Source organism: Pelodiscus sinensis, chromosome 3 (genome assembly GCF_052426305.1).
Source record: "Pelodiscus sinensis isolate ZL-2025 chromosome 3, ASM5242630v1, whole genome shotgun sequence".
In the NCBI taxonomy this organism is placed as follows: Eukaryota; Metazoa; Chordata; order Testudines; family Trionychidae; genus Pelodiscus; species Pelodiscus sinensis.
The window spans coordinates 157,279,981-157,305,902 of record NC_143054.1 but is presented as its reverse complement, the minus strand read 5'-3'; the positions used below and the strand labels follow the sequence as shown (position 1 = coordinate 157,305,902).

At 44.5% G+C, this 25,922-nt stretch overlaps 1 protein-coding gene across 7 annotated transcripts in view; it reads left to right on the top strand.

The window, feature by feature from the left end:
• Positions 1 to 25,702, top strand: part of TLR5 (toll like receptor 5) — a 37,355-nt gene extending 11,653 nt beyond the window's left edge. For 3 of the 7 annotated variants that reach the window (XM_075925255.2, XM_075925252.2, XM_025180980.3), the window contains one exon: positions 9,543 to 14,323. In XM_075925255.2, the coding sequence (XP_075781370.2) occupies positions 9,550 to 12,129 (2,580 nt within the window). In that variant the 5' untranslated portion in view covers positions 9,543 to 9,549 and the 3' untranslated portion in view covers positions 12,130 to 14,323. Of the gene's footprint in view, positions 1 to 7,559; positions 7,675 to 9,542; positions 14,324 to 16,565; positions 16,648 to 25,368 lie in introns of those variants that run through there. The other 4 variants (XM_075925253.2, XM_075925254.2, XR_016349260.1 and 1 more) reach the window with 3 other exon arrangements.
• Positions 25,703 to 25,922: the final 220 nt, after the last annotated feature.

The window sequence follows — 25,922 nt, the reverse complement described above, 5'->3', positions numbered from 1 at the left end:
GCCCTAGGCGGTGGCCGAGTCCACCTATAGTCACGGGCCGCCCCTGCTTGTGTTTGTTAACTTTACACAACGTTTTGGCAGCACTAGTCTATTGAAACTGTGCTTGAAGCCCTATAGTACATTCTGTACATGACTCACCATCTACTCTCCGTTGCCATTTCCTTTAAGATTTTTATCAGTTTTGTTAACTCTGACCCCTCTTTCATAAATAGGTCTCTCGCTAGCCAGCCCAATTCTCTCCTGTTACCTTTCTGACCCTTCTAGTTTAGAGTTTTGGTCTTGGCTTGATTTCTAATTAACTTGGGAGAGTACCGAGGGATCCCTCATCTCCGTGGTAAATGCAGCTCTGTTTCAGACGGGGCTCAGAATAATTACTCATTTTCAGGATTGTTCAATGGCTAGATAAGAAAACACTCTTAACAAGTGCTCCTCTGTGGCAATTCCTTTTCTAATCAGAGCAATTAAAATTCTTCTCCAGTGGGAGTTTTTAAGAAATACCAGACCAGAGGTGTAGCAAGGGTACGATGTGCCCAGGGGCAAAGGCAAAATTTGCACACACACGCACACCCACTGCCATGAGGCAGGGCTTCCAACCTGGCGCACAGCTGTGCCCGACCCTGGGAGGAGAAGGGGGGAGCTTGTACCGCATCTTCCCCCACCCCCTACAGTTTGCAGCCAGGCCCTCCCCCCTATGCACTAACCCACTGATGGAAATGGAGGAGGGTCAGGCTCGGGGTGGAGAGGCAGCTCCAGCTAGTGGCGACGGGTGGAGGAAGACCAGATGAGCCGAGAGATGACAGGGGGACTAAATTGGCACACACACACACCCCAGCATGGAGCCTGGGGCAAATATCCCCCCACCTTCCCTCACTACGCCACTGGACCAGACCAGACCAAAGGTGGAAGTAAGAGGGTGCACTCTGGTGCAAGAGCTGGCTGAGCTGCGGCAAAGGCAGCAGGAAGCTATTTGAAGAGGTGGCAGGGCCCCAGGTTGCAGCTGAACAGAGCCAGTAAGAAATGTTAAACTACTTTCACCGCTGACCCCCCAGACTGAGTTTTAGCTTGTGATCCAGGAGTACTTGAGCTCCAATTCTGGTTCTGTGGCTTTGGGTAAGTTCCTTAACATCTCTGTCTCAGTTTCTCCTTCGGCAACATGAGGGTAAAACTTATCCATACAGGCATGGGGGGGAAGGGAGAGGTTAACAATTAGTTGTTTGTAAAGTGCTTCGGATAAATCACGCTCATACTATTCGTCCTTTGCAAAACAGCCAGATTCCTTCTGACTTCATTGGCATTATGAGATGGTTTGTGGATGGAACTATGTTAAAGTGGTGGATTGCTCGTCAGCAGCTGCCCTTAGTCAGTGTGGTTTAGAGTAGGGATGTCAGTGTAACCAGTAATATTTTGTGTGGTTACACGACTGTTCAGTTACACTATATCTAACATCCCTAGGTTAGAACAGTGGTTCTCAACCTGTTTGGGCTTGGGACCCATATGTTTATGGCATGTTGCCACCCAGTAAATAGTCTGGGAGTTCAGGCCCTGGAGTGGTTTCAGCCAGGTCCTTTTCTCCCCCAACCCTGAAGGTCCTGCCCTGCACTCACCCTACCATGACAGCCCCTGTGCTGTGGGTCTCCCGCCAATTGGGCAGAAAAATTGCCCTAGGGCCTAGTGATTCAAAAGAGCACAGGACTCCCATCCGCTACTGCAGCAGCAATGGTGGCCGAGCCCTGGGCCCTTTAAATTGCCGCTGGAGCACCTCACTGCACATTCTGGGCAGCTCTGAGGGCTGAAAGGGGGGTGCTGGGCTCTGGGCAATGCTGAGGGCTGCCAGAAGTGGGCAGTGGCATGCTCTGGGTGGTGAGGAGGGCTAGTTTTGTTAGTCTCTAAGGTGCCACAGGATGACTCATTGTTTTTAAAGTTACAGACTAACACGGCTACCCCTCTGAGTCATGATACAAAGTTCTCCATCGCCCTTTTCTATACTCCCGTAGCTACCTACAATAACGCACTGTTTCCAGGTAGGAGAAATACAGGTTAAAGTGTATTTAACTTTAAAGGTGGGGAGAGGGATCCAGGAAATTAGAATAAGAGGTTGTCTCAAACTTTTTTTTAAGTGCTAAAAACATAGAAGAAAATAGACAACATACCAGACTTCTTTGCATGCCGATTCATTGTGTTGTGCATCTGCCATATGATCTGGGTCAAGTAACTATTCCGTGCCTCAGTTTCCTCATCTGTAGATGCCCATGCAGTTTAGTTTACAGCTGAATCTTGACTTAGCACAGCTTTAAAACTTTATTATGCAGAAGAAATATGCTGCTTTTAATCATCTTAATTTAAATGAAACAGGCACAGAAACGGTCAGATTTTTTTTTTTTTATTTTTTTTTTACTGAATTCACATTTAACACGGTACAGGTTGGACCTCCCTGCTCTGGCACTCTCGGGACCTGACTGGTCCTGGATGAGGGATTTTTGGTGTACCAGGGGAGGTCATTTCTGGACCTCCTGCTGCTGGCTTCACCCCCTGTCCTGCTGCCCCACCAGGCTTCCTGGCTTCCCCCAGCCAGCTGAGCCATGCAGCTGGGCTACCCAGCCCCCCACATCCACAGCACATCACAGCACAGCATGGCTGGGCTTCTCACCCCCCCCCCCCAACCATTCACAGCCCAGCTGGGTCATGTGCCAGGCTCCTTGTCCCCAGGACAACCTAGTTGCATCATGCTGAACACCACATCCCAGCCTGCCCACAACGCGCCGGGATTCTCTGATCCCGATCAGAGTCCCAGCTTGTAGAAATGCAACCTGTGCTGTACTGTATTTGCTTTTTTAATCTCTGCTGTCACCTGCTTGCAAGCTTCCAGTTCCAAATGCCGTGTGTGGTTACCAGATAGTTTATAACTCGGAGAGTCTACTGTATATTAGAGCTAAGCTCAGCATTACAATGTCCATTAAGAAGAGAGTAGGAAACCACACCCTGTACAGTTCCCAAACCCCTAAAGCCAATTTTTTTTTTCCAGATTGTAATTATTGGGATGAAATTCAGCTCCAGAATATGCAAGGTCATTTAACAACATTCATGCACAGGTGACAGCTCAGAGAAGAGGGGAAACAGAGAATTTTATGCTTGTTAATAAATAATTGGCTCTTGTCTAATCAGATGGGAGCAGCAAAGCAATTAGTCATGATGGCAGAAGTGTGCACACGCAGGCTCTTCTTATCTGGCCAGTCTAGCAACCAAGCTTTTACTGTAAATTGTACCTTTTTTCAAGAGCTTTATTATGGCTTAGATCAAAATAATAAACAATTTCCTTGTCAATTGCCTTCCAGTGGAAAAGTACAGCACCCAAAATGGGTTCCAGCCAATGTTTTCGGCAGGAACTGAAATGAGGGCAGGTGTTTGAATTTCCAAAGAGTGTGTTAGGGCGAATAAGGGATGAGACTGTGATGGTTAAGGTGAGCTATATGATAAATACAAAGTAGTGCACACTGGAAAACACAATCTCAACTATACATACCATATGTTGGGGGGGGGGGCCTAAATTAGCTATTACCACTCAAGAAAGATGTTGGAATCATTGTGGATGTTTCTCTGAAAATATCCACTCAATATACAGCAGGTTCACACACACACACACACACACTCATAGGTTCCTATATACAGGTTGGACCTCTCTGGTCCAGCACCCTCGGGATCTGATTGGTCCTGAATGAGGGAATTTGCCTGACAAGAGGAGACCCCCTGCTACCAGCTCCCCAGACCACCTCCCTCTCCACTGCCAGCCCCAGCCACCCTGCACTGTGCTGCCATACTGCTGTGTCTCCAGCCCCGGCTGCACTTTCAGGGCTGCCACATCTCTGGCCCCAGCCCTGCTGTCGGGGCTGCTGTGGCTGCCACATCCCCAGCCCTGCTACTGGGGCTGCCGTGGCCCTGATGCACTACTAGGACTCCGGCACTGATCCCAGCCCCTTGGGCTTCCAGCCAGGACTCCCTTGTCCAGGAACACCATTTTGCTTGGATGAGGGAGTCCCAGTTTTGGGAGGTCCAACTCATAAAAAAAAGAAAATTAAATAGATATTAGACCCACTCAGCTCTAACACTAACACATTCTGACAAATTGTGGCAAGTCACTGAAGGGACACTGGTTATCTGTAATATTTTAATGTATATTCTCACTGTTTTACTACCTCTGTGGAGAGGGAGAGACCCCGTCAGGACGCCTGGGCTCTATCTCAGCCCTGGAAGCAGAGTGGGGTCTAGTGGGTTACAGCAAGGGAGCAGATACATTTCAGCTCTATAGAAGAACATCACTATAGCCATACTCGGTCAGACCAAAGGTCCTTCTAGCCCAGTATCCTGTCTGCCGACAGTGGCCAATGTCAGGTGCTTCAGAAGAAATAACCAGAAGAGGCAATCATCATGATCCATCCCCTGTCGGCTATTCCCAACTTCTGGCAAACAGAGACTAGGGACACCATCCCTGTCCATTCTGGCTAGTAGCCATTGAGAGATATATCCTCCTTGAATCTATTTGGTTCTTATTGGAATCCTGTTATGGTTTAGGTCTTTGCACCATGTCCTGGCAATAGTTCCACAAGTTGACTGTGAAAAAATAATTGATTTTGTTTGTTTTAAATCTGCTGCCTATAAATGTAATTGGGTCAGCTTCTTGTGTTATGTTAGTGAATGAATGAATAACATTTCCTTATTCTATTTTTCCACACTGTTCATGATTTTCTAGACCTCTAACATATCCCCCCACCCTTTACTCATTTCTTTTCCAAACTGAAAAGTCCCAGTCTTGTTAATCTCTCCTCACATGGAAACTGTTCCTTACCCCCTAATCATGTCTGTTGCCCTTTCTGTACCTTTTCCAAATCCAATAGATCTTTTTTAGATAGGTGACCAGATCTACATACAGTATGCAAGATGTGGGCATACAATGACTTTATATAGAGGCAGTATGGTATTTGGTGTTGTTATTTGTTATTTTCCCAATGTTCCCAATATTCTGTTAGCTTTTTAGTTTTTAGACTGCATTGCACATTGAACAGGTTTTTCAGGGAACTATCCACAAGGATTCTTAGATCTCCTTCTTGAGTGATAACAGCTGTTTCAGATCCCACCATTTTTGTATCTCTAGTTAGGATTATCTTTTTCCATGTGCATTACTTTGCACTTGTCAACACTGAATTCCATCTGCCCTTGTGTTGCCCAGTCACCCATTTTTGTGAGATCCCTTTATAACTCTTTGCAGTCAGCTTTGAATTAGACACTGTTCACCCCATTTTCAAGAATATTTATACATTTAACATCCAAACACAGATCCCCGCAGCACAGCACTCATTCCTACAGTGGAATGAATGCCCAACCTTTTGTTATTTTTAATCATCCTGCCTCCCTCTTTTTATAACAAACCCTCTGCCCCAAAGGGAGGCTCAAACTCTGTTGCATTTAAGAACTGCCTCTGGAGTCAGGGCATAGGCTTCAAGCAGACCTCAAGTATGAAATCCAAGGGTTCAAGCTTGGGAGGTGGAGCTCTGCCCCCTAACCCCCCTAAATGGCACCCTTGTTTTAAGGCAGGGGTGGGCAATAATTTTTGTTGTGGGGCCACTCCAAGATTTTGGAAAATGGTCAAGGGCCGCACTCTTCTGTGGAGGGGGTGGGGAGTCTAGGATGGAGGTTGGGTGCTGAAGGGCACGTGGGGTAAGGGACTGGGGTGCAGGAGACAGTGTGAGGTCTGAGAGAGAGTTTGGGTGAAGGGAGGGGGGTTGTGACCTGGGTCAGGAGATTGGGGCATAGGGTCAGTAAGGGAGTATGGGTGCAAGAGAGGATTCTAGCTGGGGCGAGGGGCTCTAGGAGGAATTGTGACCTGGGAGAAGGGAAAAAGAGGGTGCAGACTGCAGCGGGTTTGGGTGGTGACCTGGGGCAGGGGAATAGGGTGAAGAGTCTGGGAGGGTGTTTGGGTGCAGGAGAGGAGTCTGGCCTGGCAAAGGGGTGTAGGAGGGAGTTGTGACTTGGGGCAAGGGGGAACAGAGGCTTTGGATGGTGATCTGGGGAAGGGAGTTGGGGTGCAGGAAGGGGAGGATCTGGCTGGGAAGCACATACCTAAGTGTTTCCTGGCCAGCATCGCTGCAGCATCCCCAAGGCAGTATGGACACCCTGCCTGCTGCAACCCCAGACTGCTTGAAACTGCAGGCAGTTCCCTCCATGTGGCTCTCCGCTCCAGGAGGGGGAAGAGGCTTGTGTTGCCCCTATTCCCCAGGCCAATATCTCAGCTCCTGTTGGCAGAAATGTAGCCGTGTTAGTCTGGGGTAGTTGAAGCAAAATGCAGGACAATGTAGCACTTTAAAGACTAACAAGATGGTTTATTAGATGATGAGCTTTCGTGGGCCAGACCCACTTCCTCAGATCAAATAGTGGAAGAAAGTAGTCACAACCATGTCCTTTTCATATTTGTTCATTTTTTTAAATTGTATCCTTTGGTATATATGGTTGTGACTACTTTCTTCCACTATTTGATCTGAGGAAGTGGGTCTGGCCCACGAAAGCTCATCATCTAATAAACCATCTTGTTAGTCTTTAAAGTGCTACATTGTCCTGCATTTTGCTCCTGTTGGCGTGTTGCTTCCAGCCAATAGGAGCTGGGGATTGGGTTGAGGGATCATACGAAGCCTCCCCCTGCCTGCAGAGCAGAGAGCTGCATGGACTGAGCTTTAAACTGTGGCAGCTGTGTACCTGAGGGTCCTGGCAGGGTGGTCCGTGGGCCAGATCCAGTGGCTTGGCGGGAGGGATCTGGCCCCTGGGCCGTATTTGCCCAGTCCTGCTTGAAGGGTACATATTTTCAAGCATGACAGCTAGAAACTTAATTTAAAAATCAATAAAAAAGCTGAGATTCTCATATAGTCACATGGCTGGAGGAACAGGGCTTTAACAGAAAAGCACCACATATTGTGAAATGCATGATAAAACTGCAAGAGCTGACAATACTGTCATATCACCAGAATCTGTTGTCCAGATATCCAGCCTGCTTCACAGACTAAGTGTGTAATTTCCTGTTTGTAATGTGTATATCATTTCTTTCTGTCTTAAAAGTCTGTTAAACTTTTGAGTACTGAACAAACAATATACCTGGTTTCAGTTCTACCAGGCTGATTTCAGCATAGTTCTTGAAATCATTTACTCTCACCATGATGCTTCTGGGCAATCTGTGCCATTAGTGAAATAGTACAGTCAATTGATAATAGCTATTAATGGGATTGCCCTACTTGTTAATTACTGGCTCAGAGCCTACCTTTTTTCTTTATGAAGCAAATTTATTTAGCAACCGCTAGATGGCCAGCAGGGATTTAGTTTGACAAAAAACTTAATGCTTATTAAGTTTGCATTTGGCTGCAGGGTACAAAAATGGTTACTCTGGTTGCAAGCCAAGAGAATCATTTAAGTGAATGCATTTTAGAAAGGAGAATCAGGTACTTGCAATCTTAGTAAATACATATTAAACTAAAGCATGTAAATAGTCCTTTTAGTGCTGACCCTTGCTCTGTGTTCTGCAGTGGGCAACAATAAGGACAATGCTTGCTCTGAAGAGATTACGTTTAGAAGAGAGATATTTAGATGACAGGATGCATGAAGAAATCCAGAGTGGAGAAAACCTCCAAGTATACATCAGTAAGATATATTCATTACATTCACGTATTGCTGTGCAAATCTGACTGCACAGTATCTCAAATGTAACCTTTTCAGAAGTAGTAGGCTGTAAACAGAGGCGGGGAACCTTTTTTTGGGTTGGGAGCCCACTGACCCACAGAAAAATTGGTTGGGGGCCACACACGGGGAGAAGTGAATTAATACATAAAACGCCTACCACCATCATAGCAAGGAGAAAATAAAACCCTCACAGATGTGTACCCCAACTGAGAAGACATCACTTCCCTCCAGCTCCATCCAGGAGACTAGGGGGACTGGAGCTAGTAAATTTTGTGAAGTGGGGCCAAAAATGAGGGGTTCAGTGTGTAGGAGGGGGCTGCCAGGGAACAGGCTGGGGTGGGGATGTGAGGTCTGGCCAGGAGTGAGCTGTGGGTGCAGGGCCTGGAAGGGAGGAAGGGTACAGGAGCAGGGTGGATGTGCAGGAGTGGCACTGGAGATTAAGAATCTGGCCAGGAGGCAGGTGAAGAAGCGGGATGGGGATGGGGGACTGGGAGTGGGGGGTACAGGAAGGGGCAGAGATTGAGCCACAGTTTCTTGCCATTTCAACCAGAAAGGACATTGTCTCAAGGACTTGATTACCTGCATCCTGCTTCAAAGACCTTTTAAGACTTCACTTGAAAGATAATCCACTGAACTATCATTCATGCCTAAATTCGACACTTTACACTCAAATTTGAATAAAGATGCTAATTATCTTACCCATTACAAAGATAGCTTCCCCAATTATCACCTCTAATATCATTAGCTCACAGACATTTACCTCCCCCCCCCTCCATCCACCTTCCGTTCTGAAATTTGATTTGTCCTTTTCATATGTGTTCATTTTTTTAATTGTATCCTTTGGTATATATGGTTGTGACGATTTTCTTCCACTATTTGATCTGGGAAAGTGGGTCTGGCCCACGAAAGCTCATCACCTATTAAACCACCTTGTTAGTCTTTAAAGTGCTACTCAGTCATGTTTTTTGTTTCTGAAGCCCCCAATGAGTCTTTCGCTTTACAATTTTCATGGCTGAGTCAAACTGTGTTTTATTAATTGATGTCAGGGTAATTCTGCTGATGACCAGAAATCTCATGAGTGCTCCAAAAAAAACCAAACAAAAAAACCAAGCCATTTTCAAATACTATTTCTGGAATGCTATTTCTCCAGTGTTGGAAATTTTAAAGACCCGGCTTGACAAAGCCCTGTCTGGGATGATTTAATTGGGATTGGTCCTGGTTTGAGCAAGGGTTTGGCCTAGATAACCTCCTGAGGTCTCTTCCAACCCAAATCTTCTATGATTCTCTGAAGTACCTTGTCTGAGAGACTATTGTGGCAAGTCATTGTTAGCCACTGGAATTGCCTTGCTAGCAATGAGGAGCGGGGAGGAACGTGTCAGTGATTACACTGTTCAGAAGGGTAGGTGGGTATCTCAATACTTGTATTAACCTAAAGTCTGTGATCATACTGTCCAAACTTTTAAAGAAATCTGGATAACTTTGCATAAGGAATGAGTTTCACATCAGTGGTGCAACTGTTACATATTTGGACCAAGATTTTCAAAAGTGACCAATTTTTGGCTGCTCAACTTAAAACATTTTGCATGGAGCCTGATTTTCAGAGTGGGTTGCTCACCGTTTTCTGGAGCCCATCCTCTGAACATCAAGTCCCTTTAGGGTATTTCAGATTGTACACTCAAAAACACATACACCCCAAATCATTTATCACTTGAAAATCTTGGCCTTGGTCTTTTATTCTGCTGCTTTAAAACTCTGCTACATAACTTTATTAGTCAGACAGCCAATTTTATAGTTTGTTCTTACAACTTTTTCTCTCTCTTTTCATGCAGCATCACAATGTTACATCATCTAGTATTTCTCTTAGGAACGTCGCTGGTAGCCAAAGAAATATTTGCATCTATAAACTGCTATTACCAAAAACAAATCGCCAGGTATAATGGTTGTAGCCTCACTGAGGTTCCACTTGTGCCCAAAGATACTCTTGTGTTCTGGCTAAATTTCAACAAAATCAGACAAGTGAATGCTTCCTCCTTCCCTCTCCTGGAACAATTGCTGATTTTGGAAATTGGAACTCAGTCTGTTTCCTCTGTTACCATAGGGAAAGCAGCTTTTAGGAACCTGCCAAACCTTCAAACCTTAGATTTAGGGGACAACAAGATACTTCATCTGGATCCTGAAGCTTTTGTGGGATTGTCAAATGTAAATACACTCCGGCTTTTTCACAACCGTCTTGACGAGTCCATTCTAGAAGAAGACTATCTTCGAGATTTTATCTCCTTAGAATATTTGGATCTTTCTTCAAACCAGATCAAAATCCTTCGCCCTCATCGCTTATTTTACCATTTAAAAAACCTGACAATTGTGAACCTGAAATACAACCAGATACCTATCATATGTGAAGGACACCTTGATAGCTTCCAAGGAAAATTCTTCTTGTTGTTTATTCTCAATTCTAATTATTTATACAAACCAACTTCTGAGGACTGGGCCAACTGTGGAAATCCTTTCAAAAACATAGCTCTAGGGACATTGGATCTTGGTAGTAATGGTTGGGGGGAGGATAAAGTGCAACACTTCCTCACAGCTGTGAATGGGACTCCAATTGACTTTTTGAAATTTAAAAATCACATAATGGGTTCAGGATTTGGCTTTAAGAACTTCAGAGATCCAGACAAAGATACATTTGCAGGGCTAGCACGAAGCGGCATTCGCCTGCTGGATATTTCACATGGTTTTATTTTCTCTCTCAATCCTTATTTGTTTCAGAGCCTGGGTGATTTGGAATGGCTAGACCTTAACCATAACAAGATAAATCAGATCCAAAAGCAAGCATTTTTTGGTCTGAGAAACCTAAAAACTCTAAACCTGTCATATAACCTTCTGGGGGAGCTATACAATGACGCTTTTGAGGGGCTTCAGAATGTGAAGCTTATTGATTTGCAACAAAATCATATTGGAATAATTGCTCAGTATCCGTTCAGGGATTTATTAAGTTTAGAGATGGTAGATCTCCGGGATAATGCCATTAAAACTCTTCCTTCTTTCCCGTCCATGGCCACTATTTTTTTAAGTGACAATAAGCTACTATCTATAGGTAGCCAGACAATAAGGGCAACATTTATTAACTTGGAAAGAAACAGATTGGCCAATCTGGGTGATCTTTATATTCTTTTACAAGTTCCAAATGTGCAGTATATCCTTTTAAGACAAAATCGTTTATCTGATTGTAATAAACATGTTAATGTTTCAGAAAATAACCAGTTAATCTACTTGGATCTAGGAGAAAACATGTTAAAGCTTGTGTGGGACAGAGGTTTATGTTTGGATGTGTTCAGGGCACTTTCCAATCTACTGGTGCTTCACCTGAATAACAACTACCTTACTGCCCTGCCACAGGATATTTTTAGTGGTCTAACATCACTGAACAGACTTAACTTAGCCTCAAACCTGTTGTCTTACCTTCCTCCTGATGTTTTTCCCGAAAGCCTAAAGACACTTAATATGTCTGAAAACCAACTTCTTTCACTTGCCCCTGAGGTCTTTATGACTTTGAGTCTCCTGGATATAACAAATAACAGATTTTTTTGTGATTGCACTTTAAATACCTGGATAGCATGGGTAAATAAAAGCAATGTGACCTTAGCTGGCTCAGAAAATGACACCTACTGTGTACTCCCACCTGGTCTCACGCGGGTTCCCTTCTCGTCAGTGGCACTTGATGGGTGTAATGAAGATGAGCTCCAGAAGCCTCTACAGTTCTCACTGTTCATCTTCACTTCAGTCACTCTGATAATGTTCCTAACAGCAGTCATTGTTTTTAATCACTTTCGGGGAACTTGTTTTGTCTGGTATAAGACCATCATAGGGACTCTGCTAAAAGAACGTAAGCAAGCAATAGATACAAGTGCATACAAATATGATGCCTATCTATGCTACAGCAACAGAGACTTTGAGTGGGTTCAGAATTCATTGCTAAAGCACCTGGACTCTCAATATTCTGAGAAAAACAGATTTACTTTGTGCTTTGAAGAGAGAGATTTCCTGCCAGGAGAGGATCATATCACCAACATCCGCGATGCTATTTGGAATAGCAGGAAAACGATTTGCATTGTGACAAGGCAGTTTCTCAAAGATGGGTGGTGTGTAGAAGCCTTTAATTTTGCCCAGAGCAGATACTTTTGTGACCTGAAAGACGTCCTCATTATGGTAGCGGTTGGGTCACTATCTCAGTATCAGTTGATGAAATACAAACCGATTAGAGTCTTTGTGCAGAGGAGTCAGTATATGCAGTGGCCTGAAGATCATCAAGATGTAGACTGGTTTTTAAACAGTCTCTCTCACCAAATTCTACAAGAAAAAAAGGTGAAAAAGAAATCCAGTGTTACAGAAATGCAAACGATAAGGACAATCTCGTAATTGGGAGGGTTGTTCATACTACTAGTGCCATAAGCCAGACTTTTGTAGTTATATTTTTGCTTGTGGCTTGACAGTTACTTGAATATTCTCAATCCATTTCCACCTGTGATATGGCAGGAGCAAGATACAGGCCATGCTTCAGGTTCCCTGAGACATGGGTAGAATATAACTTCCTTGCTTTAAGTTTTAATACACATGGTGTCAGCTTTAAAATCACTGGCAAATGGAATTAACAATGTGCAGTTATTCTAGGAGCTATGGCCCACGTTTTCAAAAGAAACCACCAATAGTGGATGTCTCAAATGTTGGGTGCTCAGACTGGGACTAAGGATGTTAAGAGGCAGGTAATTGTGCATCAACTACACAATTAGTTGATAAGGGCAGGTGCTCAGAAGGAGCTACTCCCACTGTGGCTCTACAGTTTAAATGTAGTAAGAGTCAGATGCTCAGGTAGCCTGGCTCCTACTACAGGCAGTCCCCGGGTTACATCAATCCGACTTAAGTCAGACCCCTAGTTACGAATGGGGGAGGGGGGCGGGGTGCCTCCCCCAGCAGACCAGGGAGACGCGGAGCGGCTTTTCTCGCCATGGAGGACGCGGGCAGTGGGAACGCTGAGACACGCCGCGGTCCCACCGCCCGCGTCCTCCGCGGCGAGAAAAGCCGCTCCGTGTCTCCCTAGTCTGCTTGGGGGGGGGCGCAGCTAATGCACCCCCCCACCCCAGCAGACCAGGCTTTTCTTGCCGACGCCTGGGGTAGAGCTGCTGAGGGGCTGCCAGATTGGTCCCCGCAGCGCCGAGGTGCAGCGCTGCGGGGACCTACCCGGCAGTGCCCCAGCTGCTCTGTCCCAGGCGTCCCCAAGAGCAGCTGGGGTGCTACTGGGTTGGTCCCGCCGCGCCAAGGGTCGGCGCTACCAGACCAACCCAGCAGCACTCCAGCTGCTCTGCCCCAGGCGTGTCCGATTCAGCCGCTGCCGGTCAGTTTCAACAGCAGCTGAATCTGGACGCCTGGGACAGAGCAGCTGGGGCACTGCTGGTTTGGTCCCCGCAGCACCGCACCTCGGTGCTGCGGGGACCAACCTGGCAGCACCCCAGCTGCTCTACCCCAGGTGTCCCCAAGTCAGCTGCTGCTGAAACTGATCAGTGGCTGATTCCAGGAAGCCCGGGGCAAAGCAGCTCTGCCTCGGGCTTCCTGTAGTCAGCCGCTGATCAGTTTCAGCAGCGGCTGAATCAGGGACACCTGGGGTACAATATGTACCAGTTCCGACTTACGTACAAATTCAACTTAAGAACAAACCTACAATCCCTATCTTGTACGTAACCCGGGGACTGCCTGTATATTTAAACTGCAGAGCTGCAGCGGGGGTAGCTTCCAGTCCCAGCTTGCTCAGTCCTGGCTCATGCTCGGTCCAGCAGCCCCTGTCTGAGGGGGTCCCAGCAGGATGCTGGGACCCCAAGTGGACAGGGGCTGCTGCCAGAGCAGCCTACACTGTGCCCCTACCCCCTATAGAGGCAGAAGCATGGGGAGGGCAAGTGGCACTGTGGAGATGGTGCTGGGGGGAACCGGCTTTTAAGCTGGCACCCTCCAGCACCAGCTCCTGCTTCTCCCACCCCCACTTGTTGCTTCTGATATGGGGGTCGGGGGGAATGATTAAGATGGCATGATGTGGGTAGGAAGGAATCATATATACATTTCTCACATACACACACTATTGGGTATCATTTTTCACAGAACACCACAGTTTGTAAAACACCACATAGTGTTCTTAAAAAACAACAACTACAGTCACAAGAAAGGATTTACCACTTCCTTAAATCTGGGTTTCGAAGGGTCTGTTTTTTATCAGTAAAGGTCATTAAACATCAATTTCACCATACATGTACAAGCCAAACCAACAGTATTTCTATTAATAATAAACAAAATGTTTAATAATAAACAAACAGATATGCAAAATAAGAAAAATGCTGCTTAAGAATTGAATTGAGTTTGATTTAAGGATATTTACTTAATATATTTTGACGTGATGGTGACAATTTGTGTTTGAATAATGATAAAGTTTTCATTGTTTAAGGTCAGTGCCTACTGTCATTAAATAATTACTCTCTCTCCCATGCTGTAGTCTGATTCCCCTTCCCCCAATTTCCCACAACTGTGAAAATTTAAATTAATAAAAATAGAAAATATGCTTTAAAATAAACATTGATCTTATTCATCAAAAGCATAAACATATACTGCCAAGCCTACTTACAGACACTGTACAAATAATAGATAGTGATAACTAAAAACACAGAGTCTAGGTACTACTTAAAGGTATTATTCTAACCTTGATCTTTGGTCACAAATCCCACTTCTATCACCAAGCAAGCCTCTGTGAATTGAGGGTACATTTTTAGTTGTTGTTTGGCCATGAACTCATTGGATGAACTATTCCTGGACTTTAAACTTTCTCAGCTCTATGACCTTATAGCACCAATTTCAGTGACAAGTATAAATGGTTAGAAATCTATCACCTTTTGCTGCTGTAATTGCTGTAGTATCATTCACGTTGTTTTTTTCACATGGGGAAAAGTAAGCAAGCAGAGTTTGCCTAGGACTTCCAGATTTAGCTGAAACACAGAGTCCTGAATTTTTATATACTAGACTTCAGCTCCTGCCCCCTATATGCTATTCCCGTTCAGTTGCAAAACTACTGTAATCTGTAAATTAGAACTCCTGCTGTTTTCATGTGAAGATTCTTCAGATTAGATGCATCAAGGACTGAGGTGGATAAAGACCTTAGAGACAGATGACTGCCCAGATCACTGAACAAATTTGAAGCCAGTCTTCTACACAGTCTACCTTACTCTGCGGGCAGCTAAGTATAAGTGTTGCATTGGATGGAATGTGGCATTCCTTACTTTATCACAATACCTACACCTCACTGTATTTCAAACAGCATGCTACCTTAGTGACATCAGCTTTGTACCCAAAAGGTGCATTGTATAGGCCACCCTGCTGTAGGCATTCCCAGCCTGCACCTGCCTTCTGAGAAAGGGAAATAAAGATCAATTCAGTATCAGTTGAGTAACTGCACATCTTCCCAATCAGCTCTGAGGCTGCCTCTGCTCCTGTTGAAATAATCAGCTTGACCCCCTTTGGGCTAGAACTGACAGTATGGATCTAGAAAACCAAATTTCAAAATGATCCATCTGCAAGATAATGCTATCATTTATAAGAATTAAGGCTAGGATTCTCAAATGTGTCAGAGAGAGTTAAGCGGTCCAAATTCTGTTCGAATCCATGAGGGCTAGAGCTGAATTTCCCTTAGGAGTCTTTGAAAAATCCCAGATTAAAGTAATTCTTTCATTTCAAAAAGTATAAGGTTTGCAACAAAATGTTGCCCTGAAAAGAGCAACAGCTAATCCAATTAAAATCATGTCTAAACTGTTTAACCAATATTTTATGTGGAGGAGAGACCAGCGTATTAAAAGGATGCTTTATCTGTGGCGTGATTATATTTACTCTCTTCTAAGGTAAATATTATCAAACACTTGATTTGATCAACCAGTCTGCAGGATGCGTTACCATGTCAGTGTAATCCCATGTGAATTGATATGAAAACGAAGCCCTCATTTCAGAGGATGTGTGTTATTGTACAATAAAAATGAACAAAATGAAAAATATCGGTATGTACAGGGGAAAAACAAACCTTCCATTATCGGGTTACGAAGAGGCAGGAAATGGACTTTGCTTCATAAACCAGCTGGTCAGTTAGGCCTTATCCATACACAGAAATTGAGTCACTTTAATTACATTTGTAACATTAATGTGTAACAATCCCCTAGTGTGGATGTGGTATAAAGGTGCATGTTCCAAACGTAGTTTATTCCTGCCTAGAAAGCACTTTTACACCAATATAACTGTGTTCATATTAGGGGCTGTACTGGCATAATCACTTTGATTTAAAAAACACCCCAAACTGACAAAATCCGCATGGAACCTAGATGGCAGCTGATTTTTGACCCAGATAAAGCTGGTGAAAGGAGATTAAGGATTAGACTCATTATCCTCTAGGGGGCAGGGCTAGACTGGACAACATCTATTCTACAGCTTTCTTAAGCAACTTGATTCTAGTCAAAAGAATTGCACAGTAGCTGGTTACATGTGAGACTGAAGAATTTTCATAATGAATGTGCCACATAATAGACTTGAAAAGGAGCTTGCTGCTCTGGCCCATCACAAAACTCTTTGTACTTTCCTACAGTGCCTATGGCTGCACTTTATGTTGTTAGTTACACTGTGCTTGTGCTCCCCTAAACACATCTGACAATTTTTGAAGTGAAATATTTGCCAGTGTCCCTATGAGGTAGATATTATACCAAGAAATGTGTCACGTTAAACTGACTACAGCGATCTCACATGCTCAGGACAGTCCTCTCTTTCTTTCCCTTAACCCACAGCTTTTCACTGCCAGCCCCAGTATCAGGAGCAAGTTTGAGTCTGTATCACCCAATTCACATCCGGAACTCCCACAGGGAGTGGGTAAGTAGAAGAGTTGGACCTGGAATTTGAACCAGCCCATAAAGCTATCTGAGAAATTCATATTCAGGTTTCAGTTCTGACACTGTCAAATTTGGATTTTGGTTCAGAGCTATCTCCTGCAAGGCCTCTGTTGTGTACTTGTAAAAAGTATTGTTCATTAGAATACCCCAGCACTGAGACACCTGCCTGTTGTGGCCACTCAACCGTTCACTAGGCTTGTGGGCTCTACCTATTCATCCCCCTCTGCCTGTCCTGTCTGTTCTGACTGGAAGCTCTTTGGGATAGGGGGTGTCTCTGTGGTCTGTGTTTATATAGTGCCTAGTGCCACAGGGTACTGAGCCTGGGCCAAGTTTTCTAGGTGCCAAAGTCATACGGCAATAATTGGCAGGTGCGGACCTATCAGAGCCTTTTCACCTCTCTTTTAGCTTCTCCAAAGTGCAAGATACTTGATCTGTCTCATCTCTCATCTCATAACCTTCAGGTTGGAGAGGGAGACACAGCGCATAGGTGTACTTATCACTCTGGTTTTACAAAGAGAAGCCTTTTCACATTTCTCACAACTGCCTGGAAAAATAAAAGCCTTTGGGATAGAATCCGTATCCCACTCCAGCCCTTAAACACCATTCCAGCCCTATACGGCCCTCTGAACTGCAATGCTAGGTGCTGGAAGAGACTTCTGTCATCACGCACGCAGCGTAGAGCCAGGATAAGCAGCCCTGCATTAGCCCCTCTCAAGCTCCAGTACAAGCGGTGTGCGTGGCGTGGAAAGGGGACATGCCTCTGTACATGCTGCTTTGGAGACTCTGAGCTGCTCCAAACGGCACATTCAATAAGCAGCCCTCAAAGAGGCACTGTAAATTGGAGCACAGCCACCTTCGCCATGCCTGCACTTCCCCATGCCTATCATTTGGTGCTGCCCTTCTCCACCCTCAGTCTCTGGTTTCTGCTGTCCCCCTTTGAATTGTATACTACCCCCCAGGCAGAAATGTTTTCCTCAGAAACGCTTTGTGGCCTTCCTGGCTTTAGCTTCCCTTTGCACCTGAGGGAGTTCCAAAAATTAAGTGCCTAATTCCAGGATAATTAATTACTCACTTTCAAGTTTCTCTTTTTTCAGTTAGTCGTGCGAATATTTATTTCTCACTAGTTTGTTATTAGAAGCTTGCACACAAGTTCTGGGCTTTTAGCTAGCTCCCTGGTCTGCAGGGGCAGCCAAACATTCCACTTCTTTATCCACTCAAACTACTGCAGTGTTTAGCACCTCACAGCTCCCTGTGAACAAATCCAGCTTCCTCAGCTGGTAGACCTGCAGCCCTTACAATGACCCTGTCCTAAGGGAAGACCCGTCAGCCTATTCACAGGGTTTCTATATGCAGCCTCCTTTCACTCAGTAAGGCATGGAGGACTGTCAAAAAAGAAATATTGATGCATACTTTATCTTACTGTGAAAAAAAGAAAGAGAATGACTATGATGAATTAAGCCCATAAATTAAGCTGTGGCCCCATAACTATTGACTGGTTTCCCTTTAGGCTCGCTAGGAACATTACAGCTCGATTAGAATTTTATGGCTCTTTTGTTAAAGATACTCTCATCAGTTTAACTCGCATCACTTGATGAAAGTCATTAAGTCATTGGAGAGCATCCAGAGCAGGGCAGTAAAGAGTGACACAGGCTCTAAAACTGACTATTATGGCAGAAGCTGCAAATTTATTTGCAGCAGCAGCACAGAGAAGATTCAGAGGGCGATGACTCACCTCCATAACCTACGAGTGGAGGCAGAAAGAGATGTGCTACACTGAGGCTCAAAGCATCCCCCGTGCAAGGTGTTTTATAAACATGCATCCCTGGCAGGGGAAGTATTATTCTTCTGGTATTACAGCTTGATAAATTGACAGTGGAGATTAAGTAATTTGCCCAAGGTTATTCAAGGAGTATTTAGCAAAGCTGGGATTGGAATCTGGGAGTCCTGGCTCCACAGCCTGTCCCAGGACCATGCAGAATCTCTGAGACTATTGAAGGAAGGCAGCACAGTATGTACAGGCACGATACAGTAATGTAATGTAATGTACAGGCACGATACAGTGAAGCCAAGGGTCCTCTTTTGCCAACACACATAATGTACAGGGCAAGGTACCCCAAGGTCACAAATTGCTCTCAGATGCACTGGTGCCACTCCATTGACATCACTGGTTTTGCTGTAGTGAAACAGAAAGAACGTATCTCCCAGGTATTAAGACTGATCACTGTCAAGTCGTACAGTTCACCAGAATTATTGTCTACAGAACAGTCCCCTGTATTTTCTTCCATCTCACTGTAAATGTCCCAATGATGATGGTTATGACTATTCCACATTTTAATCAGTCCATCATTAGGGAGTATTCTTGTTCAGCCTAAACTGTGGCTTCTATCATTGCTACCATTGGGGGAGCTGCACACTTGCAAGGCCACTGATAGAAAAAATACCAACACAGACAAAAGCATAAAGAGGGACAATGCCTTGCCTGCACCACGAGACTTTGCTGCATGCTGCTCAGGCCCATGTTCTTTTTTATGCTATTGAGTCACATTGCAAACTCCTCTCATCTGCAGACAACCAGGTTTCTTTCAGCATTACTGCTCAGCTGCGTCTCCCTGCTTATGCCTGGGAATGCCTGTGTTTCTGATTACTTTTCCCACCATCTTTTCATGCTGCTCAGATTATTTTCAAGTGGCTTTAACATGCTTTCTCCTGCTGGAACTGCATATTCATGCAGCCCAGTTTAATCATCAAAACAGGAATTGCACCTGGCAAAACACTCACCATTTTGCACAAAGAGCAAAACACAGAGGAGTGATAAGAGATTTGCAGGGAGAAGAGGAAATGCAGTGCAAGTGGGAGGGAAATTAAGCTACAAACTCAGAAGCCAATGGGCTCATACAAGACAGGGAGGGTACACACAGCTCTCCAAACACCATGTCACCTTAAAGAGACACTCTCTTAACCAGGAGCGGGTTCTTTGCCATGCAAAAAGGAAAGGGGGCACGATACCTTCTCAGGGCCTGCTCCTGCACGTATGACTAAGCTTAGTGCACTAATAGGCTGAGCAATTGGATTGAGTTTAATGGCATAATGATAATTAGTAATGCCATCTTCACACATTCAAAAATCATGAGTTTTCAGAATCTCAGTGCTTCAGTCACCTCCACCCACTCTAATCTTCAAACACACCTCAGAATGCACAAACGCCTGTCCATGTGTGTACAAGAGCATTTTGTACATGCATTAGTAACCCTTCGCTTACCTATGCAAAAATACATCTTGTGTAAGGATGCCATTTGGGTTTTCAGAGTTGTGTCTCTGTTCCCCCCTTCCCCCGGTGTTATCCTACAAAACTTCACCACTTCAGTCGGGGTGAACTCTGCTCATTCTGCTCCACAAGCCTGGGCCCAATGAGCTAAAACAGAATGATGTGTAGCTGGTCCATATTAAGGTATATCAGCTGGTAGAGTCCTCTCGACAGAGTGCAGGGATGCACAAAACCACCAGTCCATAAAGTACATTGTGTTCAATTTGGTGGGTGCACCAAAGTTGGTTAGGCACCACACTTTTAACAGACACATACGAAGTCATACTTTTATCAAAGCTAAGAGCTGTCACCAGGGTCTGGTCAAGGCTAAAGTGATTCTTACCTTTCCTTTTGTACAGAAATGGGCAAAGGGGACATTTTCCCATCTTACGCTACCTTTTCTTTTTCTATTGCCCATACCCAGGGGTGGCCCGTCCATATAGGCAAACTAGGCAGTGACCTAGGGCGCCAAGTTAAATGGGCGCCAAATGGTGGCACAATATCATTGAGGGGTTTGGAGGTGGGAGCGCCGATTGCATGGTTTGCCTACGCGCCAGTTGCTGGCAGCTAGTCTAGGGCCGCCCCTGCCCATACCGACTATGTCGTGTGCTAAAAATATGTCAAGGTTCCCTGTCTCAGTATGCAGAAGTCCCTGCAGGTCTGACATGAGTTATTTTATAGTTCAAAGTTTGACTATCTAGTCATTGCAGAGCCCATTTGTTTTAGACATAGGCTTTTCCTTCCTTTCGGACAGCTTATTGTTTGCCTTTTCCATTTGTATTAAAAATAAAATCTTTGAAAACTGCAAGAGGAAAAAAAAGTATTCCTTCTGAAACTAGCAATTCTCCAAACAGGAAGGTTAGCTCTTTCCTGTTTAGACATACTGTCCAAAGAAAGGAAATTGGGATTTTAAATTGTAAGAATAATTACATCGAGCAGTGGGTATGTAAACATTCGTTAGTATTGGAGAGGGTTGCACTGTTTATTTAGTGTGTCCTGAATGCTATCACTTTATTTCAAGTGTTTGCCTGTTTGCCAGTTCATGGGCGTTATGCACAGATGTAGATTCATGAGCTATCGTTCCTCTAATTTGATCACCTGTATGCCTTAGCCAGGCTCTCTCAGCGTGAGGGGGCAATATAAATTACAGCATAGAGGGCAGATACATGTCTCTGCAGTGGAGCCAATAGGGAACACTGTTAGAAAATAACAGGTAATTTCTGGGCTTCAGGTAATTTTAATGACGACAAAAGGCTGAGTATTTCAATCCACATTTATCATCACTGTTAATAACAATGAGCTGGCAACTGAATTTTAGTACCAAGAAGTGGCATGATATTAAGCAGATATTGTGGTACTTGTTATCAATGTGGTACTTGTTATCAAGAACACTCACATTAGTGCATTTTATTATCTTCCATTTTACAGATGGGGAAAACTCAGGTCCAGGGAAGAGAGGTGATCTGTCTGAGGTTACACAAAACAAATCACTGGCAGGGTTGGGAATAGAACTCAGGCTTCCTTTCTCAGTCCACTGCCCTGTTCACAGGATCATGCTGCCTCCCTCGGACAGAGTAAACCAGCAAGGGGGAAGAAAAGGAGACTCCCCCGAGACACCAGTACTATTTATTCTGCTTTGTAAGATTTTTTTTCAAAGTGCATTTCAGTCATCAGGGATATCAGAGTTACAGCACTTCAACAACAGAGAATTCTCCATACGCTGCTCCACTAGTTTACCTTAGTCTGGTCGGCAGGGACAATATTCTAGGAATGAGAAGGTAGCTAAAGCTTGCTACTTACCTAGGATGCCAATAACTGTAGCGTGGTGTAGACACCTGATCTCCTGTCACCAGCCTCCCAGCTGATTGCAGGGTTTGGATAGGTTTCCCTGAGATACCTGGGAGTTAAGGTATGTGGGAATAAAAAGAGGAGGAGGAAAAGGATCTAGAACCTAACTCAAAGCAACTCATCCTAGGCCTGTTCTAGACTCAGTCCTGCATGGGAGCAGCTTTTGAAATACCAGTGTTAGGAGTAGGGAGAGACTCATTCTCCTGTAGCTTCTCACTGGAGAGAAATGTAAAAAATGCATCAGCAAGCAGAGAAATGGGCTGCTTTGAAATGAGGCCTTTTTAAAAAAAATCATAAAAATAGCAATCAGGGAATTAAACAGAGAGCAAGTGAGCATGACAGCATAATGGGTGAACTATATCAATGGGTGAACTAGAGTAAGAGTACAGGCAAATATTGGAACAAAGCTGAGCCTTTTTACAATCTCTTTTCTCCAGAGCTAGCAAGGTTTATTAATTAGCCCTCAGTGATCCTTGTGAAAGCCAGACTTTGCAGCCTACATTGTCACAGCTGCTGTGACATACCAGGGCACAAACCAGACTAGTGAGGGGCTGTGTTACCCCAGCTCTTTGACCTTGGGTGTCTTACAATGCCTTGCTGTAGTAGCTCCCACCTGGACCACTCACAAATAACCTTCCAAATGCAAGCCAAACCATGAATATCTATGCGTACCTGCAGTCTGCACCCTTGTGGACAGGACACATATTAAATCATTTATTCCCTTAAGGCAGGGGTTCTCAAACTTTGTGATACTGCGACCCCCACATCTAAGTTGTTTCTGGCCCCTCTCTAAGTTGCTGCAACCCCCCCCCCCCAAGTTGCTTGCGACCCCCCTCTAAGTTACTCGTGACTCCCCGGGGGTCGAGACCCACAGTTTGAGAAACACGGCCTTAAGGGAATGAAATGACAGCTTTTAATTGAATTACCCAGACACTTCAACTTAAACAGTGGCATAAATGTATTAACTACAAAGAGAGAGTTTAAGTGGTTATAACCAATGAGGCATAATGTGGAGAAAGTAAATAAGGAAAAGTTATTTATTTGTTCCCATAATATAAGAACTAGAGGCCCCCAAATGAAATTAATGGGCAGCAGGTTTAAAACAAATAAAAGGAAGTTCTTCTTCACATAGCACACAGTCAACCTGTGGAACTCCTTGCCTGAGGAGGTTGTGAAGGCTAGGACTGTAACAGGGTTTAAAAGAGAACTGGATAAATTCATGGAGGTTAAGTCCATTAATGGGTATTAGCCAGGATGGGTAAGGAATGGTGTCCCTAGCTTCTGTTTGTCAGAGGGTGGAGCTGGATGGCAGGAGAGAGATCGCTTGATCATTACCTTTTCGGATCACTCCCTCTGGGACACCTGACATTGGCCACTATCAGCAGACAGGATACTGGGCTAGATGGACCTTTGGTCTGACCCAGTACGGCCATTCTTATGTTCTTATAAAAGTTAGACATGGTCACAAGAAAAACAAAGATAAAACACTTGCTTGTTAGAATCTACTTAAGGAACTATCTTAGTTGCAGAGAAAATGCTCCAGCAGATTACTGACCAAACTCTCAGGTCAGGAGCCCTCTCCTAGAGCCCAATGGCTGTTTCATTTTGCCTTTTCCTGAAGGGAGAATGAGGGACTAGGGGGGCCTTGAAGTTTTTGTCCCTCATTTTTATAGTTTCAGTCTTTGAAAAATATTTTCACTTGGGACCCATTAGACAGAGTCTCTGTGGAAGGCTCTGGGAGACAGACCTATAGTCTCCTATAGACAACCACCTAACCTCAAGGTGATTCTTACCAACAACCACAGGACACACCCCACTAACACCAGCCCCGGAACTTTCCCTTGCAATAAACCCCGTTGCCAGCTTTGTCCACATATTCACTCTGCTGACACCATTACTGGACCTCACCAAGTGAGTTATAAGATCAAGAACACACATTCCTGCTCATCCAGACATATAATTTATGCTATCATGTGCCGACAATGTCTGTCTGCTATGTACATTGGACAAACGTCTCAGACACTTCGCCAAAGGATCAATGCCCACAAAACAGATATTAGACAGGATCACAAAGAAAAAACAGTTTCTTGCCATTTCAACCAGGGCATTGTCTCAACGACTTGATTACCTGCATCCTGCTTCAAAGACCTTTTAACACCAGACTTGAAAGAGAATCCTCTGAACTGTCATTCATACTTAAATTTGACACTTTACACCTAGGTCTTAACAAGGACGCTAATTACCTTGCCCATTACAAAGATCGCTTCCCCAAATATCACCTCTAATATCATTAGCTCACAGACATTTACCTCCCCCCCCCATCCTCCTTCTGTTCTGAAAGTTGATTTGTCCTTTTCATATGTGTTCATTTTTTTTATTGTATCCTTTGGTATATATGGTCGTGCCAATTTTCTTCCACAATTTGATCTGAGGAAGTGGGTCTGGCCCACGAAAACTCATCACCTAATAAACCATCCTGTTAGTCTTTAAAGTGCTATATAGTCCTGTTTTTTGTTCCTTCATTTAGGACAGATCCAACTTCTGCCTCAGTACAACTGTGGGTTTTGGAACTTCACATACAATGTTGATACTCATATTTTACTAGGACAATAGGGATCAGTCAATTATGAGTTTTCAAATGTACAGATACAAAGATTATTAAAATAGTGTGTAGGACGTGACTACTCGGGGTATATTATGTCATAACTGCAAACTAATCTGGGGTCCTCCCCAAAATCAAAGCATATTTGGCCATTTTTTTCAGAGACCAGTCTTGAGAAGTTTATAGAAAGGAGCAGAAATGGGGCTATGAGAAATCCATTATCTTGCTGGGATCCTTTGGCGAGAAGTATGATATAAGTGCCTAGACAGTTAGGTTAGATCATATAGAATTGTAGGAAAAATTTCCAATTCTAGCAACTAGTTTTCCAGTTTGAAAGCGATAGCTGCAAGGAAAGGAGCAAGAAACTTATGGCTTGATTTTCAGAAGTGCTGAGCACTCACAATGTCATCTGCGGGTTGTGGTTGCTAGGAACTCTGACAATCAGACCCTTGTATTTTTAAAATGAAAGATACAAGCACCCATGAGATTTCTAGTGGGTCTGATAGGACTAGGTTACATGCAAGTTCCCTTCCTGCCAGGTACCTGTAGCTGATCTAACTCCTTTGCCGAGCAGAAGCCAATGGAAGAGAAGAGTACTCAACACTTCCAAGAAGGTACTTGGCACTTCGTAAGGACACATCTAGAGGGACACGCTGATTAAGATATAGACCAATTCAAAGCTAACTAGAGGGACAATATTCACTAGCGGGTTGTATCTTTCAAAATTCAATTCAGGAATAATTTGGAATCTGACTTGCTGAAGAACAGACTAGTGAGGGACAGTAGAGCCAGTTTAGTTTAAATAGAGCTGAAGTTCCTTCCTCTCAGTCCCTGAACCTTCACCCAGGTGTCACAGCCATGAACCCAAGCTGAACTTGTTCTAACATTTGAAAAAACTCCAGTAAGCTTTCCTCCCTCTTCCCCTCATTGTTTCTCTGTTTGTGCAGTTCTCTTCTCCTGGATTCTGACGGGAGATGGAAGTAAGAAATCACATGAGAAGAACCTGGTTCCATATGTAGCCCAAGGTCCAGTGTGTTTCAGCAGCAGCCCTGGGAACTACAAGTTGTGGACTACAAACTGCGGCATGTTGGGAGAACTTCCTGGTTCCTGCCAGGATGTGCCCTCTGCCCCCAGCAGGGTCTCAGCAAGGACTGTGCTAGATGCAGCACACAGGCTGCATGCTGAGAGAAGGGGCTGCTGAACTGTTTTCCTGTTCTATGTTTTTTACAGAATAAAGCCTGTTCCTGGTGATTTGTCGGAGTGGGTCTGGTCTGAGGTGCACTCACACATACACAACGTAGAGCACACCAAGCAGCCTCAGGCCTAGCCCTCCCCCCACACTGGTGTAAGAAGCCACAAGCTTCCCCTATGCTGAATAACCTCACACTGGGCTAGCCAACAGGAGGGGTTACACATACAATCTTCAGGCCAGTTTTAGCCTCTAGAGATTCCTGTAAGCAATTGGACCAGCACTTTGAACATTTGAGATGCACCTCTCAGT